Below are 20,850 nucleotides of genomic sequence, written 5' to 3'. Positions count from 1 at the left end.
TATATATTATTATTATAAAATTACTATATAATATTTTTATGAATTTAAATATTCTATATATTATAACAAATTTAGTAAACAAATTATTATTTTTTACTAAAACTAACAACAAGATCTAAGCAATTATATGGCACTTGTTAAATATGATAGCACAATATTAAAAATAATAAAATGAAAAAAAAAAAAAAAATTATGCTCTTATACATTAAAAATAATTTAATTTAAAAAAACAAAACTATTACATAAAAAATATTTTTTATTTTACAAACATTAAAAAAAAATAGTGAAAACTAAATTTCTCACCCTCTCCTAATAAACATTAATATAAGCTTTCTTGTAAATCATTCATATTACACTTTAATATGTAAAAGTAATCATATATTAAATAAATTATAAAAATAAAATTTGATCTATATAATTTTTGTTTGTTAAAAGAAATATGTCATAAGTAATTACTTTAAAAATCATAGTGAAATTTATTGGCTTTCATGAGTGGAAATTCATTAATTATGTTTGTTGAACGAACAAAAGTATAGATGTCGCAGTCATTAGTCATTAGAACTCATTCATATATTAGGTCCATTGTTCTATAACATTCTTTAAGATTAAAAAATATTCATGTTATATAGGCCGTAGAGTTGTTGAGTAAACAATCAAGTTGGAGTATAAAGTATAAGTCTCCTTCAATAAAGAATCTATGCTTTCTACATAATTTATGATTTATGATTTTTCTTATTTGTAATATAGGAGTGCTCATGATATTATGTAACCTACCTAAAGATGGATTGAAATAACATGTTTGAAAACTTTTGATAGATATTATTGGTGAATCATATCTTAATTATGTTTAGAATTATCAAAATAAAAGATACAATTTTGAAATTAATTTTATTGTGTGCTTTTTTAAACTAATGTTTTAGATTATATCATGTGATGTTTATCCACTATTTCATCTTGATTAAAGATCACATAATGTCATCTAGAATGTAAATGCAAAGAACTCTCATAACCTAAAATAACATTTTCTTAACATAATAAATAATGAGAAGAACTATGTCAATAAAAAAAACATTATAAGATGAATTATACAAATTGTTAAAATTTGATTCTTCTTTTTCTTTTCCTCTAGCTTTAATAATAATCAAAATTGAACCTTTAATTGTCTCACAACCCGAAAGTGAACCCTTGATCATTGTCTCCCACTGCCCAAATTGGACCGTTGATCATTGCCTCGAGATTGTTATAGTGCTAATGACTGGCATAATTGAACCTGTTTCATTTAATAATGGATGCAATATATTGATGCATGGTCTTTTTACACGTCTCATTAAATGTAAGAAAATATTATTAGAAAGATAGATACTGAAAAAACGTGTAAAGGGGCGCCAATTGGAACGATTTGTCAACTCGTGACTAATATTCGAACAGTACTAATTTGGTGATGATTGCAGAAAGTAGTGTCAATCGCAGAACTGCGAGTTGGAGGTGGCGGGCCCACCATGGCGTGTCGTGGAGTTGTCAGGGGGGCCCGTGGCTATACAGCCACGAAAATGCACTCCCTTCACATTGTTTTTTCTAATTTTTCAAAAAAAATATTCTGAGTCCTCTCCTTCGTAAGAAGTGCATTTTCGTGGCTGTATAGACGTTGCCGTCAGGGGGGAGGGGGGATCCGGGCATCCGGGCAGTCGAACTGCCTGCCGGGATAGCCGTTGATAGAGAGCGTGGCACCTCTACTAACGAAGAATCAGATGCTATGGGAGTGTGTTCACGCAAGTGCCTACAAATTGTAAGGTGCGCTCAGACTTGGGTCTCGCATTTCACGCCAAGCGGCACCCCTAACAAAAGTTATTTTGCAAGGTGGTGAGTGGGACCCCACCTTCCCAATCGCTCCTCCCAAACAGCGCCTCCATACAGTCAAACGCCCATCCAAAGGGACGTGCAACCAGTACACTACCCACCTCCACGTTGGTATTAAGGGGATCTCGGGGCACGTGGAGTGTGGGAAAGGAGAAATATGAGTTAGTAAGGGTCAGCTTGAGTTGTCCACGTGGCCTAGGGTAGTGACAAAGTAGGATTCACATGGTGGGGTTGCCCATTAAGGGCCCGTTTGGTCCCAGGCATAAGAATGGAGAATAGGCATGTAATATTGGGAATAGGAATGGCTATTCCAATAACAGATATTTTTTGGAATGGGTATAAGCTCATTTTAGAGGCAAAATGGGAATACGTATTCCTATTCCCTATTCCAAGTGACGAACCAAATAGAAAATGGAAAACATATTAAAACTTTTCTATTCCTATTCCAGCAACCAAATGAGCTCTTATTAAGGGTGCAAAATTTGGGTATGTGGATTAACTAGTTTGAGACCATTACAAATTTGGGAGCTAGATTAGTATAAGGATTTAGATATTAGAAATTTGGGAGCTAGATTAGTATAGGGATTTAGATAGTAAAACTTTGGTAAGTTGGAATAATAGGAATGTTAGTGTAGTTGGATTTTAGTAGTGAATTAAAATTAGTTGTTTAATTAGTTGGGTGTAGATTAATACAATGGGTAGTGATATTAGATTTGTTAGAGTAAGAGATTATGAAATAAATAAGATGGAGTACACGTGAAATGGGCATCTAAGAATTATGGGTAAGTTTAGTGTGTTGGTAAAAATGATTATATAATCTATATATTGATGAATTAGTGAGAAACATATATATATCTATATACAATAGTGAGTTATCACATATGAAATTTGTCTATATTAAAGGACATTGGAGATACATTTGAAGGTATGAAAAATAGGGATAACCCAAAATATGTTATGTATACGACACATTATAAATATATTATCTAATTCCAAATGAATATTATATAACATAATATGAGTAGAATACATTAGAAACTATTTCATAATTATGTCATTAATGAAAAAGGGTTAGGGGGAAATACATCTGTGGCATAAAGAATATATTATTAGATAAGTATATAAGGAATCCTATCTAGTGGAAGTGGAAGTTCAAGTTGTTTTAAAAATGTAAAATGCTATTTATTTCTTTTGGAAGAAATTTTAGTATGGAAGTTTTACAAAATCACAATATATGCTTATAATCAAATAAAGAGTATCGATATGAAACAATGAGTCATGATAACATGTTTTTCAAAGACTCTAGTACAACAACAAACACATCCTAATTCCACAATTAGTTAGAGGTAATTTAGTAATTAGGAGTTGGATAAAATGATGCAAAAATATGTGAAACCCTAGACATTACCCTTCAAAAAAAATGTTAGTTGTGTTTCGCCTTGTAAATTTGGGCATGATAGTTAAGCATTTAAAAATCCTTGGTCATAAATGCTTTATTAAAAATTCAAAAGATAGCATTGGATGTTTTGATTCACATTGTGATGAAGGAATATTTTTAGGATATTATTGTAATAATAAAGCTTAAAAATCTTCTAACAAAAGGTTGAATAAAATGATTGAAAGAATACAGGTTAAAGTGGATGAAATTGTATGGGATAAGAAAGTGAATGTAGAAAACACTCTTAATAAAAAATATAGAAAAAGTGAGGACAATTCAAAATCTAAAATAAATAGATGAGAGTGAAGAGGAAGTAAAAATAAATAAATAAATTCTTGTTTCAGAAGTGACAATAACAACTGAATGGAAGGCTCCTATTGTAGATTTATGAGGAAAAAAATATGTTGGTAAAATGCTAAAGAAACATCATCTTGGAGATCAGATTTTAGGGCATAAAAGTATAGGTATTCAAACAAGAAAAGTGGCATCTAAATTAGGTGAACAAGATAAACTTTGCTTGCTTTTTGAAATAGAACCAAAAAATTACAATGACACAAATGTTGACTAATTTCACCTCCCCACCAAAATGATAAATATTTGAATTTAAATAGTACAATATTCATATATTTGAAACATTCAAATATATTAGGGCACACAAATAAATCTTTCAAGATCTTAGTTTATATATTTTTCTAAGTGTTTTAGCATTCTAGATATATCTTTGTGGGCCCATGTTTTATCCATCATCATATCAAGAAGGATCAAGGATTGTCACTTTTTCATTGTCAGAATATATAGAACTTTTCTCATAATGATATATGGGATATTTACAAGATCTCCTCTCCAACAACCATATATATTATCAATCCAAGGTGGTTCTTCAATTTTTTTCAAGAAGTAATTTCTTGTGGTTGATTGTATTACCCACTTGGAAAGTGTGTCTACCAATTTACTATTTTCTTTATATGTGAGGATAATTTAAAACTCCTTAACTCTTGAGGTTGGCTATAACCAATTTGATAATATTAGTAATTTTGTATACTTAGGCCTCCACATTCATAATTGCATTAATAATGACCTGTGAATCTCCTTCCAAATGGATTTTGTCAAATTCTTTTTTGTTCACAAGTTTACAACAAGCAAGGCCACTCTTGATTTTGGGTCATTATTCATACCATCATCAAGCTTTTGAGCACCCAAGGCTAATACATTACTAGTCTAATCACAGACCACATAGCCACACCTAAAGGCCCTAGATTGCCTTTAGAAGCCTCATCAAATTTAAATTTGGTCCAACCCTCCTCCAAATTGATTTATTCCTTATTTTATTATAATTTAATATTATTTAATTTAGTTAGAAAATATAATCTACTCTATTCTAATATTATGATTTTTTTTTCAATGGTTATTCAAAATATTATTTTAGATGTATTAATTTGAAAAGTATAATAATATATTTCTTATATATAAATAAATAAATACAATCCATAACAAATATAATTATTCAACATTACACCCGAAAATGATTTGAACCTTGATCTAGCAAGAATATTAATAATAAAATGTAACCATTAGTACATTGTAATATCAACTTTTTGATGAGTAATTATGTATATTTTAAATTAAATTTGTGTATCATATAAAAATATGTATGTATTAAACAATTTCAACTATGGAATAATATAATTCATATATGAAAAAGAAAGATAGAGTCATTGTGGTAGTTTTTGAGTCTAGGGTGTTACAAGAGCCACAATTTCTTGTAGGGACATTGCAATGGAACCCACATGGAGTTGAGAAGGGTGAAGCACATGTGAAGAAGAAAGTTTAGGAAATGAACAAGAAGAATACTAGGAAAGGGTTTACATGAAATAGAGAATATGTGTCCAAAGGTGGCCTTGTTGGAGATTCTAACTATTGTAGGGAAAACTCAAAGATGTGGGTTGCAAGTGGAAAACTTTGAACAAAAGTAAGGAGAACAAGTAGAATAGACTGGAGAATGTTAGTGATGGTGAAGGAACTCAACTGAGACAGTTAGGGTACATGGTTCACTCAAGGGTGATTTTTTATGAAATAAACAATAGTATGCTTGATAATAAGAGGTGTTGCCCAAGACGGTCTTCTAGGGTTTTGTCATCTTTGACCATAAATTTTTATAGGCATCATTAACATGAAGATGGGTTGGAAGATGTAGCTAAACCATAAATGACCATGTCATTACTGTGGACCCAATGGACAAAGTGGAAAAGAAGTATCCCACAATTTTGTAGCATTTTTTAGCTTGGTCTAATTAGATGATTTAGTGGTTTGGGTTGAGTTTAAGAAATCCCCATAATTGGATTTGAATAACTAGGAGCCTATTGTCGATGGATGGGTTTAAATTTACATAGGAGCTAGTGGCTTCTTCATTGTGGTTTTTGAAAATGTTTAAAGGACAAAAATAAGATTTTATGTGATTATTTTTGGAGCTCAAAAATTAAGGATTTTTGATGCTAAGACCATGGCATCCCTATGAGTAAAACCTTTGACATGGCTACACAGTAGGTAAGAATTATGAACTTGCCTTTACTTTTCTATTTTGATTTGTATTTTGAGGTTATATAAAACATTTTAGGTATCTTTTCAATGGCACAAATGAACGATCATAAAACCTCTTGCATTCAGCCTATACTTGGATACTAGTGCAGATGAATAGCTCATTGAAGGTATCCTTAAAAAAATAATTAATCAAAACCTAAAAAGGTTGATGGATGCATCCTTTATATTATGAATGGATAGCCTTTAGAAGTAAGAGGTGCTTTTAGATAGGGCATATGGTTTCTCAATGTGCTAAAAAGAAATCAAATAGGACAACTTCTTGGTAGAAATATGTCTCCCACCTTCATTATATAATGGAGAAGTAGGGTGAGAAGTAGAAGATTGATTCTCATGTAATTAGAAAGGATGTGTTTTAGTGACCATGTAGAGACCTAATCCAGGTTTAACAACCCTTAATGAATGGTGTTAATGTTGTCATTATTGGTTGTGGAAAGGAGGTGATGCATAGGAAAAGAGTTTTTACACCATGGGAAAGGGGGAAAAAGGACTTAAGGGTCTCAATAGAAAGGGGGAAGATCCTTTGAGAGCAAAAAATTTGAGCCAACAAGTTGAAAGTAGTGTAGCCAGTGCAATGATGCCTAAGTTGAACTTGATGGATTAGTACGAAGAAGTAGTTGAGGTGGAAGATGGGTGGGAAACTATTAAAGGAAAGAAAGAAAAGAAGGAGAAGAAATCCTTTAGTGTGATTCTCTATTTGCAACTTTAAGGGAGAAAGAAAGTGCAAATCTTAATTTTTGACATGGTTTCAAGTTATGTTGTTGAGCTTATTATGTTATATTTTTTAACATTAGGCTCGTATGCGTTATTCTTTTTTGGGAGACAGTTCCCCTGGTTGTAGTTGTCACTAGTATGGGCTACAATCCTTCCTAGTTTATTATTAATAAAATCTTTTTAAAATTATTGATAAAAAAATGATTCATTATAATTTAACTTTATATTATAATTAATACTTATTATAGATTATTATAGAATATTTGATGTATAATAATAGTATAATCTATATTACTTAATATTATATCTAATTATAAGATAAAGATTAGGGAGCACCAATATGTGAGATAAGTAATTAAGGTGTGTATATTGAACCCTTAATTTTAAATTTTCCATTAGGGAAAGTGAAAGAGGGACCTTCAAGCATAACCTTTCAAAGGGCCCCAAATTAGATTGGCACGACCCAAGATAAAAATGGAATCAATGTTAAATTTAGGTCCTTTTCACAGATGTAAACTCAAGGGATCTCTTTCTGTAGATATTATTTCCCTTTATTGTTGTCTTGATGGTTGATTTGATTATGTGTTTATCCATTCAATTGAGATGCAAGTAAAGAAAGAGCATCTATGATCGTATATATGTGTGTATATACACAAATATATATACATACATACACATATGTATTGAAAGATATTTTCTAAAGTACTTTATATAAAACAAGTAGAAAGATATCTTTACTTATATTTATAATAAAAAATTGTTCAATATTTAACTTACAATTTCTAACAAATAATCTATATAAAATAGGTTGAAAGAGATCTTCTACCCACTTTAAAAAAATAAAAAATCTAAAACTATCTTTCCATCATTTTTCATGTTTCAATAATTCATTAAGTATTTGACATATGATTATGTTTCAATATAATTCTTTTATATAAAAAGAACCCTCTTTCTTTATGTAAAATAAGTACATCGATACCTTAACTTCTTTTATGTGTATACTAATCAAGTACTAATTAAGTAATTATGGAGCGGTATAAAATGTGTGGCGGAAGATACCAAGTGGTACTAGGAAGCAGAAAAGAAATCCAAGATTTGATATCTTGTCAGTATCTTTGTGAAAGGGATCTGAAGGGAGTAAGAAGTCAAAAAAGAGAAAGATTAGGGAGGATAATTAGGCGTGAGGAAGGATTAGGTGAGGTAAAGAAAAAGGTTCGAGAAGATCGGAGTTTGACAAAATCGGTGGGTTCCGTGTTGTAATGATAATGATAATGATAAAGAGAGGTGAGGGGGCGTGAGATGATGAATGAATGAGTCTGTTTAGCGAGAGGAGAGGAGAGGGGAGAGATGGCGAGGAGTTTGAGGTCCATGTCATTTCGAAGTGGCTTCTCCGTTTCATCATCATTCCGAAGAGACAACGAGAACGACGAGGGGGAGGCTCTGATATGGGCGGCCATAGAGAAGCTCCCCACATACACCCGCCTCAGGACGTCCATACTGCGAGCGCAGGATCAGGATCAGGATCACCACCAGATTGACGTTACCAATCTTGATCAGCGCAGCCGTACGCAGCTCATTGACAGGCTCGTCAAAGTTGTGGACCCCGATAACCGCATCTTCCTTCAAAAGCTTCGCCACAGGCTCGATGGGTTAGTAGTTACAACTTCGTACACAGATCCTCATCTCCTCTTCCACTTCTCATTTCTCATTTCTCATCAATTATAAATTATACGCAGAGTTGGAATCGTGTTACCGGAAATCGAAATCCGTTTGGAGAATCTGAACGTGTCTGCGAGTGTCTACGTCGGCAGCCGCGCATTGCCAACGCTCTATAACTGGAGTGTTAACATGCTTCAGGTATCTAACATCCATCTATCCTCCTTGCATTTCCTGCAAAATACTACGCCTTTACTCACACCTACTTAGAGGTATTCCAGGATGTTCTGGGCTCACTTGGGCTGAGCAAAAGCAAGAAGAAAACGTTGAGGATTCTCAACAACGTCAGCACCATTATCAAACCCGGAAGGTAAACCCAGGGAGGATATACTCTCTCGTTATAGCAGTTGAGGGGACTGAAGAATATAATAGTTACAATAGTCTATATAAACATAAATATATCTCATTCGCATGTTTGAACTTGAAGAATGACGCTTCTTCTTGGGCCGCCTGCCGCGGGCAAAACTACTCTACTGTTGGGAATGGCTGGAAAATTAGACACGTCTCTCCAGGTAAGCAAAATTTTTCAGTTTGCCCACTGATTGCATATGTTCGTTGCTTTATGTGGAAATTACTGTTATGAACGTAAATCGACATTGAAATTATGGAAATCGTGTGTTTTTCAATTTATTCGATGATAATTAAGATCAAGCCGAGGAAAAAATAAAATTAATGCGACCATTTATTAATGCAATTTTTTCTTAAGGATATTATACAGATCACAAAAGTTAAAAGCTTTTATGTGAGTTGGATCTTAGAGTTGAATTAGAGAAAATAATTTTATCTAATTTATTATTTTTTCTTTTAAAATGATTGTAATGCTATAATGTGTACACTAACAATAGACTTAAATGATAGTAGTCTATTTGAATTTGGAAGATGGCTTATTGTTCTTATTGTTTTTGTTATTTACAATGAATTTTGAATTATGTTATTAAGCCGATTTCAATTTTATATGTTATTATTATTATTATTATTTTAATATTACATACATATTAACATCAAATTTATAATTATAAATACATATTAAATATTAACAGTTAAAATATTGTATATTAATATTTATAATATTTAAATTATATATAGTTGACAACACAACGGTCGGCCATTTAAAAAAAAGAAACATTTTCTTTAAATTGTATATAGTTTATATTTCTCTATATAATTCCTAAGGTCGACCAAAAATAAGAATTTACCTCTAGAAAACTATTCCCCAATCCACTGCGGGTCCCCATCCCCAAAACATAAAATAACTCTAAACATTTATAGCCATATTTGGTCTAGGTATCTCGTGTTGGGTAAGTAAAAGGGATAAATGAGAATGAGAGAAAATGGTAAAAGGGGAGAGTTGGCTTCTAAGGTTCGCCACCGGATCGCTGCCTTGCGCCAGGGATTTCTCATGAAGGAAAGGTTAAACGTGTTGCCAAACTACAAAAGCACATTTTTGGCTTGTTTCGCACTCGTCTTGCAGGCTTTGCGGTTTTCGGAGCACAGAAAACTATAGCAATTCTAATTTCTCCTGCTCTTCAAATTTAACGTACCGTAGATTCACCTATAGAAACTGGAAATATGAGCATAACTTTTTGGCCGCGTCTATCAACGCCTATGATATGTATCTGTTGTATATATAAACATGTGTTTTTTCATTATATTAAGTTGTTTTTTTACAATAAAATATTTAAGAATCATTTAAAAGATTTAGACACATTAGGAGTTAAAAATTATTTTTAAATATGATTTTTTAAAATTATTTTCTTCTTGTTTAGTGAATTTGAGAAAATCAAGATTAAAATTAAACATATTTTATATTGAAGGTATTTTATAATAGTATTAAAGGTTGCTGTCTATTGATCTTGATAGAAAAATCTACAGAGACAAGGATTCTACAACAAGAATATTAAATACAAGAAGTTTGGAATCATTGTGTGAGATTTGTTTAGTATCAATATTATGAATCAGATGTCATTGATTTGAAAAGATTGATCACCAAAACAAAGATTATGTTCTATTTTTTAATGAAACCATGTTTTTGGTGATTGACTGGTCGCCAAGAATAACTGATTTTTTAAATTTTATAAATATAACTAGTTTGTGATTTTATAGAGTAAATTATAGTATTATAAAAGTATATACATATTTTATTTTATTTTACTATTATTACAAGAATAAAATATATATAGTTCATTATAGTGTGATAGTTAAGATGTGATGTTGTTGGTTGGATTGATTGTGACCTCACCTTATTAGTGGACAAGTCTTCTAATCAAAAAAATTGTATTTTCATCTTTAAAATATTTAAATTGATTTCTTATAGATAATGATTTAGTTTAAAAATAAATATTAGACATATTCTACCCTAATCTAATTTGTGTGTGTGTGTATAATTTTACTACAAAAAGTGATAGAAAATATTTATATATATAATTAGATTCTTCTTTTATAAATTGGAATGCAATCTTTACTCATCTAATGCAAATACAAAATAATATAGAATTAAAAATAATAATATAGATCATCTTTTAATTGTTGTTAGGATTAAAATTTAAATTAAGAATTTCACTCTATCATAAGTTTAGAATAAAATTAAAATTAATATTAAGATTCAATTTAAATTATATCTGAAATTAACATTTTGAAACTTTAAATTTAAATTAAAAATATCAACCACCAAAAATCTAATCTATTTAGTATTCGTCTATTTTACAAATTAATTATTATGATCTCACCTGTTTATTTAGATCTATTATAACATTCTATAAATGATTAGACTATTTCTTCAATTTGTAGCTAAACGTTGCACCATAAGTGGAAGTAATATTTTGATTAGGTTGAAGGTAAAGTAACGTATAATGGACATTCCATGGACGAATTTGTGGCACAAAGGACTTCTGTATATGTAAGTCAGCAAGATTTGCATATGGGAGAGATGAGCGTACGTGAAACCTTGGACTTCTCCGCCCGATGCCAAGGCACAGGCTCTAGATACGGTACTCTTTTGTTAATCCTCTTCATTTCAACCACGTACTTTATCATGATATTCTCAAGCATCATTCATAGCCAAACTAAAATATGTATATATATGGAATTTGTCTATCTGCAGATGTGTTAAGCGAGCTCTCCCGGCGAGAAAAGCAGCTCGGAGTGAAACCAGATTCCAATATTGATCTCTTTATGAAGGTATAGAGTCTATCTCACGAGTCACACGCCATACATTAAAGATCATTATTTTTTATTTGGAATTATAAATCATTCAGGGAAAAAAAGTGAAATTTTTAATAAGTCAAGAAATTACAATTTAATTTAATCATCATACCATGGCAATAAATTATGATTTTGATTAAAACTATCTGCAGGCAACAGCAATAGAGGGACAGAAATCCAGCTTAATGACTGACTATATCTTGAAGGTAACCGCATGTTTTGGAATTATTATTTTCAACGAATTTATTTGAAACATTTTGAAATGAACATTGGTAATTGGTGGAGCAGATATTGGGGTTAGACATATGCGCAGATACACTGGTAGGAGATAAGATGCGGAGGGGAATATCAGGGGGTCAGAAGAGAAGAGTGACCACAGGGGAGATGATGGTGGGAAGTGCACAAGCCTTTTTCATGGACGAGATATCTACAGGGCTGGACAGCTCCACCACATTTCAGATTGTCCAATGCTTGTGCCACTACGTTCACATCATGAAGGCAACCATGGTGGTTTCTCTTCTCCAACCAGCTCCTGAAGTCTTCAATATCTTCGATGATGTCATTCTCTTATCAGAAGGGTTTCTGGTCTTCCATGGACCTTCCCATTCCGTTCTTCAATTTTTCCACTCCATGGGTTTTGAATGCCCTGATAGAAAAGGTGTTGCGGATTTCTTGCAAGAGGTATTACTGAATAATATGATAATCTCCACTCTGCACTGGAAGAGAGTAGATTAGTGAATTAATATCTTACATGTTGCGTTACATTACGTACAATATTTTTTGAAAAATATATTTTGGTATTTTGAAATCAGTGATTTGTAAGAATCAATCTTTTCATCTTAAAATTTATTGCATTGTAGTGATATTTGATGCATTGGGTTTTTTCACAAATTTATCTATTCTCGTAAATTATTTATTTTCATAAGAAATAAGTTCTTATCAATCACTACTCATAAAACAGATCAATAAATTTAAATTGAAAACTACACTCTTGAGTTATAATAGACATGTTAGAATTTGACTTCTATAAAGTGTAAAAGGTTACTGGCTATTGTCTTTATTGTTTCTGACAGAGATCTGTCTATTGGTATTGCTATCAGAACTTAAATCATGTAGAGAATGAATGTAATACTTAACATTTATTGGATCTAAGTGATGGTGATAGAGGTGACGAACTGGGATTTTCCGAGAGTTCACCCATCACAGTATTGCTTCAGGTCAAGCGCAATTAACTATGTAGTTTTCTCCATGGTTAAACCGACTCTGCTTGCAACCCCATTTGCAAAACCTTCACCTTGCAAAGTAGGTTTAACCATGTATGGAGAAAACTCCATAGTTAAGTGCACTCGAGCTGGAGTAGTACTGGGATGGACCTCCCAGGAAGTTCCAGTGCTTCACTTCTGTGAGCATCAACTAGATCCAATGAGTGTTAAGTGTTCCATTCATTCTCATTAGAAATGGATTCGTGTGAACCATTACTTTTTGAAATATAGATAATGAATTAGACTCATAATTGAATCCTGATAACAATATCATGATTTGACTTGCTGAAATCTATCTGTGTTATATGATTGGTGAGCCTGTCAGGTAACGTCGCCTAAAGACCAACGGCAGTACTGGTGGAAGAGGACGCAGGAATACAGATACGTGTCAGTAGAGGAGTTTGCAGAAGCATTCAAGAGCTTTGACATAGGTGCCAAATTCGCACAAGAATTGTCAAGACCCTTCGATAAGAAAGAATGTCATCCGGCAGCTCTCACTAAACAAAAATATGGATTAAGTAAAGAAAAGCTTTTCAGAGCATGTCTCGACAGACAAATTTTACTAATGAAGAGGAATTCCGGTGTGCACCTATTCAAGTTTTTCCAGGTTTGAATTTTGTCGTTGAGTCGCTTATGATTTGGTTTTGAGCATTTTCATAAATCAGTATAGTTGAGGTTTATTAAATATTGATAGAAGGTGGGTTTTCAGATAACTATGATAGCGGTTCTGTCAATGTCAGTTTTCATTCGTACGCGTATGCATCATAGAAATGTGGGGGATGCATCCATTTACATTGGGTCTCTGTTTCTGGCTCTGGTTCTCAATATGTTCAATGGAATCTCAGAAATGGCACTTACAATTGACAAGCTTCCAGTGTTCTACAAGCAGAGAGACTCCATGTTCTACCCTTCCTGGGCCTACTCCATCCCGCTTTGGATCACTCAAATTCCCCTTTCCCTCATAGAGTCCTTTACGTGGGTGGTTCTTACCTATTATACGATTGGTTATGCTCCCAACCCTGGCAGGTACTCGTATACTCATGTTTCCCTTTAATTGCATACCTCAAGTTTTGTATTGTGTTTAGCTCGCTTATAGTTATCTTAAATGAATATTTTGTATTGGCATTGTTCTAATGTACAGATTTTTCCGACATTTTCTACTGCTGCTGCTTCTCCATCAAACGGGGTTATCACTGTTCCGTTTCATAGCTTCAATTGCACGGACTCAGATAATCGGAAACACTGTTGGTGTGTTTGCGCTTTTGCTGATTTTCCTACTTGGTGGTTTCATATTGTCAAGAGGTATTACTTGCAACTAATTTTAATCTTTGATATGAATAAACAGAAGCTTATTATTCTGAAATGTGAAAATTCCTCGTCCAATATCAATCTTCACAATCCTGAATCCACACATTAAAATGCCCATTTTAGATTCTAATGTGCTAGCTGCTAATGCTGATGATATATACAGAGGATATTAAAGGGTGGTGGATATGGTGTTATTGGTTATCCCCTCTCACCTACGCTCAAAATGCCATTTCAGTGAATGAATTCTTAGCAACTAGCTGGCAAAAGGTTTGTAAAATATTTACTAATTTCTTGTACATCGTTATTGAAACGTAAAAGTCAGAAATTTGATTTATCATTACTTCCTGTTACTAGTATAGAAATAATGGATTTTCTACTAACTTTAGCTCAACCTAATTTCAGCCACACGAGAATATTGGCGTGACATTTCTAAAATCTCGAGGAATTTTTACGGATGGCTATTGGTATTGGCTTGGGGTTGGAGCGCTCGTAGGTTTCAACATTGTTCTAAACTTGCTTTTCACTCTAGCCTTGCAATACCTCAACCGTGAGGATCAACTTTCACTTGTTTATGCACATTTTCTTTGGAGCTTCTGTTTACATAACATGTTTTAAGCTTTAACTTGTTAGATAGTTCCTATTGAAAACTGAGACATAATTACCTACGAATCATTCTAAATGACTGTGTTGTTAAACTCAATCCCCAATAAATGTGATCAAACTAATTGTATTGTATTGCATGCAAAAAAATAGCTCTTGGAAAACCTCAACCAATAATAGTTGACAAGGAGTCGGAAACAGAGGAACAGGGTGAGGAAATGAAAAGCCTTCCATCTAGAGAATCAAGGCAAGACGAAATTCAAAATAGCGGTAGGTTGCAAACTGGTTTCCTTAAAGATTTGACAACAACAGCTTGATCATGGTTTTAGATTTGATCATTTTATACTTGATTGCCACTTGATTGCCTAGGGTTCCTGAGTTGTCTTAATAGAAAGAAATATATGACGTCTACAGGGGCAGTTCCAGGAGAAGAAAGGAACTTGTCAGCTTCACGCAAAGGGGAAAGTGGAAGGAAGGGAATGGTGTTACCTTTCCAGCCCCTGTCCTTGACATTCCACAATGTCAACTACTATGTGGATATGCCTGCAGTACGTAAAACCACAAACTAAAACCCTCTTCATGTCAATGGCCACTGAAATCTTGGCTTGTCTTTTGTCCAAAACAGCTGGAAGTTTTAAATGATGAAATTGGTATAACTAAATGCAAAGCAGGAAATGAAGAGGGAGGGAGTAACAGAAGAGAGGCTCCAGTTGTTGCGCGGCGTGAGTGGATCATTCAGACCAGGAGTGCTGACTGCTTTGGTAGGGGTGAGTGGGGCTGGAAAGACCACATTAATGGATGTTCTGGCCGGCAGGAAAACAAGTGGTTACATTGAAGGATCCATCACCATCTCTGGCTTCCCCAAGAAACAGGAAACCTTTGCACGCATCTCTGGCTACTGCGAACAAACTGATATTCATTCCCCCTGCGTCACAATATACGAATCTCTCATTTACTCTGCCTGGCTACGTCTTCCGGAGGAGGTTAATTTTGAAACCAGAACGGTAGGGTACACTCTTGTGTCGTTGATTCTCTTGCTCTATAACTATATAGCCTAGCCTTTTAATTTCATGTAAATATATTGTCACAGATGTTTGTGAAGGAAGTCATGAAATTGATAGAGCTAGATGAGTTAAGGAACGGTCTTGTGGGGCTCCCAGGAGTGAACGGTTTATCTACAGAACAGAGAAAGAGGTTGACAATTGGAGTAGAACTTGTAGCAAATCCTTCCATAATATTTATGGATGAGCCCACATCGGGACTGGATGCGAGGGCTGCTGCCATTGTCATGAGAACCGTTCGGAACACGGTGGATACGGGCCGAACAGTTGTCTGCACCATTCATCAACCCAGCATCGATATCTTTGAAGCCTTCGACGAGGTAGTGCTACTCCCCTGCCATTTTAGTATGGATTGTTAGATAGATCTGAAGGAACAAAATTTTGGTTGTGCAGTTGGTACTGATGAAGCGGGGAGGGCAGATAATCTACGTGGGTCCTCTAGGTCACCACTCGCAAACCCTAATTGATTATCTTGAGGCAGTCGAGGGCGTCCCGAAGATCGCAGAGGGGTTAAATCCTGCCACATGGATGCTGGATGTTACCTCCCACGGAGCTGAGGCACGCCTCGGGGTTGATTTTGCGGACATTTATAAGAAATCTCCCCTCTTCAGGTAATAATCTGTTTACTGGCAATCGGGGTTTTTTCTTCAGTCATGAACTTCAAGTGGTCCATTCAGGGTTTTCCCAAATATTTGAACAATATTATCAACTGCAAGTGCATTTCAGTTTCTTTAATGTGGCATTCGTACATTGATGAGGAGAAATATACAGGCAGAACGAAATCTTGATCGAGGAGTTAAGCAAACCTGCTGCAGGATCCAAAGATTTACATTTCGACAACGAATATGCACAGCCATTCGTAGTTCAAGCCTTGGTCTGTCTATGGAAGCAACATTGTTCCTACTGGCGAAACCCCCAATACAACATCGTCAGGCTCTTATTCACCTTGGCATGCGCTCTACTCTTCGGCACAATCTTCTGGAAAATGGGACGCAAGATGTAAGAAATTTCGTAAAATCTAACTGTAGATCACGTTTGAAAACAATCGTTTAATTCACGCAACAAGTAAATGAAATGCAGAGAGCGGGAGCAAGATATTCTGAATACGATTGGATCCATGTTCGCTGCAATTTTGTTTCTGGGCTACAGCAATACACTTTCCGTTCTGCCCGTAGTCGATGTGGAAAGAACAGTTTTCTACAGGGAAAAGGCTGCAGGGATGTATTCCGCCTTGGCTTACGGGCTTGCTCAAGTAAGTGAAATATCATAGGGTGGGCCTATAAAGCACATAAATACATATTACATGCTAAGCTCTATCATATAATCGTGTGCTGACTGCTGTGCAGGTATTGATTGAGTTGCCATACATACTTGTTCAGGCGGTGCTGTATGGGCTGATCGTTTATGCAATGGTAGACTTCAGATGGACAGCACCCAAATTCTTCTGGTTCTTGTTTTGTATGCTGTTTACATTCATATATTACACCTACTATGGAATGACGACGGTGGCCCTTACTCCAAATGCAAGTGTGGCTTCAATCCTCTCGACCGGTTTCATGGCAATCTGGATGGTTTTCTGTGGCTTCTTAATTCCACGCCCGGTGAGCCCTAAACCTGATTCGATATTCAATCTGACAATGTATAATTATTACTATTTGTATGAGAATTGGAGGGTGTAACATATGAGATTGAAATATTGCAGAGAATTCCAGTGTGGTGGAGATGGTACTACTGGGCGTCGCCCTTTGCGTGGACAATGTATGGATTGGTAGCTTCGCAGCTCGGAGATGTTACAGAGGAAACTGTTTTGGCAGATGGCACCAAACTACAGGTGAAGGAATTACTGCGACTCCAATTCGGTTTTAAGCACGATTTTTTGAGATATATTCCTCCCGCTTTAATTGGATTCGGACTCTTCTTCGCCCTTACATTTGCCTTTGGCATTAAAACCCTTAATTTCCAAACCAGGTAAAAGACGGTGTACGTTACCAAATTGTCTTTAGGTACCTTCGAAACATTCAAGGGGGCCATAATGTTATATATATTAATGACATCATTGTATTGATGATATAGAAAGATCACTGTGATTGATATATTATTTTTAGTACTTGTCTAGGCTAATTTGTACTTGTCCGTAGGCTAAGTACTATTGTATCACTTTTTGAAAAACACTAATTCGGAATTAAAATTACATCTATCAACCAATTAAAAATATTTCCATTTTTCTCATTTTTTATAGAGTTTACATTTTATATCATGAATTTGATTATTTTAAAACTTTATAATATTAACATATTACTTATTTGTCATATGATTGGTTAGATTGTTTTAGGTCTTATTGAAGAGAGCTTTTAAGACTTGTTCATATTGCATGATTTTCATGTAAAAATAATTGAATAATTTTTTGAAATTTCCTTGAAAGTTAGAAACTAATAAATACTTTCATTAAGTTTTTAACTTTTTTTATTAGTATACAATATATTTTCTCAATATATATAATAAAAATAAAAATATTATAAATATCTATTATTTAATATAACAGAATTCATTTGATTATATATTAATTATGTATTAGTAATTATTTAAGTAAAAACCAATCTTGAAATATATTATAGTTTAAATTGAATTTATTAAATAAATATTTGGTGTTATAATAATAGTGTTTCATGTACTTAGTAGTAATTTAATAATATTTTAAGTTAAAATAAAATGGATAATAATTTCTTATAATTTTTCCACAAGTTATATTTAAACTATATTCATAATTATATAATTTTGTATTAAATAAAATAATAGAAATAAAATACTAAAATACTATTGAAACTAAATTAAAAACTTATATGACTTATATATTGAATTTCTTATTATCATCATATAGAGTAAATATATAATTATATATTATTTATAAGATGTAATAATTTAATAAAATTACAAGTAAAATTATATTTTAATTAATTACTAAATATTTGATATTTGTTATAAGAAATAGACTAGTTCAAAAATAATATACTATTATAACTACTTTATCTTTTATTATAGGCAAGTACTAAGTCACTATGTGGCACTTATTTTTTGTTGTAACAACATAACAATTTGTCTTAATAATAGTTTATGTATTAATGTCTCATTCTAATCAATACATGTGTATAAGTATAGTAGAATTAGACATGTTTTTCTAGTAGACTCTCTTTTTATGTATTGTAACCATATTAATTTCTCCCTCCAACTTTCAAGAAATGTATTACTTCTTTGCAATTCTCTCTAGCTTTAGCTCCATTTCTATCTTAAGTTACCACTACAACTATTTCTTTCCTCCACTTGAAAATGCCATTTTATTGTTTATCTTTTGAGTAGCTTAAATTGATCGTCACTAGCTTTGGGTCTCTTTGTGATTTGATTTTTGGTTTGTTTGTTTAAGTTTTATCCATATATTTCTATTAGTTGTAAGTAGATTGTGAAACATGATAGGACCTAGATAATAGTACATGGGATGTTTTTCTTTCTAATATATACAATATTATTTTATTGATATATGCTTGAACTTCAAATTTGAATTTGTAATGGAGCAAAGTTGCCACATAGAAATGTGATGTTTGTGCTTATCGTGTACATGATTTGATCAATTATCTTTTAACTCATATACTAAAGGACATAACTGAAATATGTAACTAAAATATTTTTGCTACTTGAGACCCTTGCATCTATGTCTATCAGCAACTTGCTTTGCGCTCATGAACCATCCATTTCATTTTTGTGTTACCTTTCCTAGCTTGGAATTAACTCTCATCTAGGTCTAAGAGGGTGCAAAGTGCATAGCTTATTGGGGTCTCTGTGTTGGGTTGGTGTTTCTTTGGCAGCTCACTTAGTAGTGTTGTTCAACACTTCCCATTGACATCAAGTGTTTCTCAACACTTATTGGATACTTTAGCTACAATCTAAGATGTCATGACACTTCTGACTGGTAGACTTGAGTCCTAATGAGACAATCATATGACTTTCACACATGCACTTAAGCTAAAATTGGTTGAGATTTATTGGCCTTATTCCTCTTTATATGTTATCTATGATGATTTCTTTATTGAGTGTTTCATCCCAAACAGTCTCTCAAGGATGTCATGACCTAGAGGACTAGAGGCATGGAGCATGTTTTCCTTTCCTTTCTGCTTGTGGATATACCTTGTCAATCTATGGTTTCTTGAAGTGTTTTACTTATCCCACTTAACACTTAAGATCTTCAATGTATCATCCTTGTCTTCTTTTTGCAAGTGCATGCTTATGGTCATCTTGATATTTTTTGTCTTGATGCAAGCATAATCTTGCTACATTAAACCTAGGGAATATACCTGCACCTCCATCTTGACTTTTATGTCTTTGATGCATAGGTTGGGTTCCCACATTCCTATCCAATATATATCATATTCATATCCTTATAGTTTATACTAGTGATGATTGTATGATCTTTTGATGTCCCTAATAAGACTCAATGATAAAAACTAGGACCTACTTATATAACCCTTGCAATTGCGTCTTTGCATGTTGGCTTGCATTCTAGGGCTCATTTTAGATTAGCTTTGCATTTTATGTGTTGAGAGAGTATCATTTATCTTTCATGAATGTGTCAATCAACTGTGTTTATCTTCTTGACTCTTCTCAAATATGTCTTCATCTTCATTTTTCTCTTGTCATCTCATTTCTCTGTTCTTTTTTTTCTTTTCATCAAAAAGGTTAATCTTCTTATCACATCTACCCTTTTGGGCCCCTTATATAACCTTTTGGCCTTATTTTGTCCTAATTATTGAACTTCTCAAATTTACGTGAAAATTGCAACCCTATCTAATTTCAACATCCTGGGTCCATTTTTGAGATCGAAATTGAAATTTTGGTTAATCTTGCTAGTTAAAATTACATTTTAAAATTATTCCTTCTTTTATGCAGTTAGATGACTTTTTTGAGGCTTAATCATTGAATCTTTTAGGGGCATTTATTCATTTCTTCATCATTTTCACTCTCTTCCAATCTTCTTATTCACTTCAATTCATCCTTTCTTCATTTTTTGACCTAATTCTAACGGTTTATCTTCCTAGTCAAACTTAGTCAA

General features: G+C 33.3%; 1 protein-coding gene across 1 annotated transcript; it reads left to right on the top strand.

Annotated features, from left to right (window-relative positions):
• Positions 1–7,873: 7,873 nt before the first annotated feature.
• LOC149556925 (pleiotropic drug resistance protein 1-like) lies at positions 7,874–17,981 on the top strand. The gene is made up of 22 exons (XM_089831552.1): positions 7,874–8,253; positions 8,341–8,461; positions 8,542–8,630; positions 8,748–8,832; positions 11,148–11,307; positions 11,421–11,497; positions 11,674–11,727; positions 11,810–12,202; positions 13,109–13,390; positions 13,493–13,809; positions 13,925–14,085; positions 14,255–14,358; positions 14,494–14,638; positions 14,845–14,961; positions 15,106–15,239; positions 15,363–15,695; positions 15,782–16,072; positions 16,146–16,363; positions 16,524–16,751; positions 16,833–17,004; positions 17,099–17,353; positions 17,455–17,981. The coding sequence occupies exons 1-22, from the start codon at positions 7,952–7,954 to the stop codon at positions 17,722–17,724; spliced, it is 4,308 nt and encodes a 1,435-aa protein (XP_089687678.1). The 5' UTR covers positions 7,874–7,951; the 3' UTR covers positions 17,725–17,981.
• Positions 17,982–20,850: the final 2,869 nt, after the last annotated feature.

The sequence above is a fragment of the Cupressus sempervirens genome, chromosome 5 (assembly GCF_028749045.1).
Source record: "Cupressus sempervirens isolate cs-2001-9-10 chromosome 5, ASM2874904v1, whole genome shotgun sequence".
Lineage (NCBI taxonomy): Eukaryota > Viridiplantae > Streptophyta > Pinopsida > Cupressales > Cupressaceae > Cupressus > Cupressus sempervirens.
This window is presented reverse-complemented; position numbering and strand designations above follow the sequence as displayed.

Bases quoted from the DNA above. Each gene is read 5' to 3' on its own strand.
- LOC149556925 (XM_089831552.1), top strand. From the start codon at position 7,952: ATGGCGAGGAGTTTGAGGTCCATGTCATTTCGAAGTGGCTTCTCCGTT. The intron at 8,631-8,747 runs GTAAACCCAGGG...TTGAACTTGAAG, and splicing joins ACCATTATCAAACCCGGAAG to AATGACGCTTCTTCTTGGGC. The intron at 11,308-11,420 runs GTACTCTTTTGT...GTCTATCTGCAG, and splicing joins AGGCACAGGCTCTAGATACG to ATGTGTTAAGCGAGCTCTCC.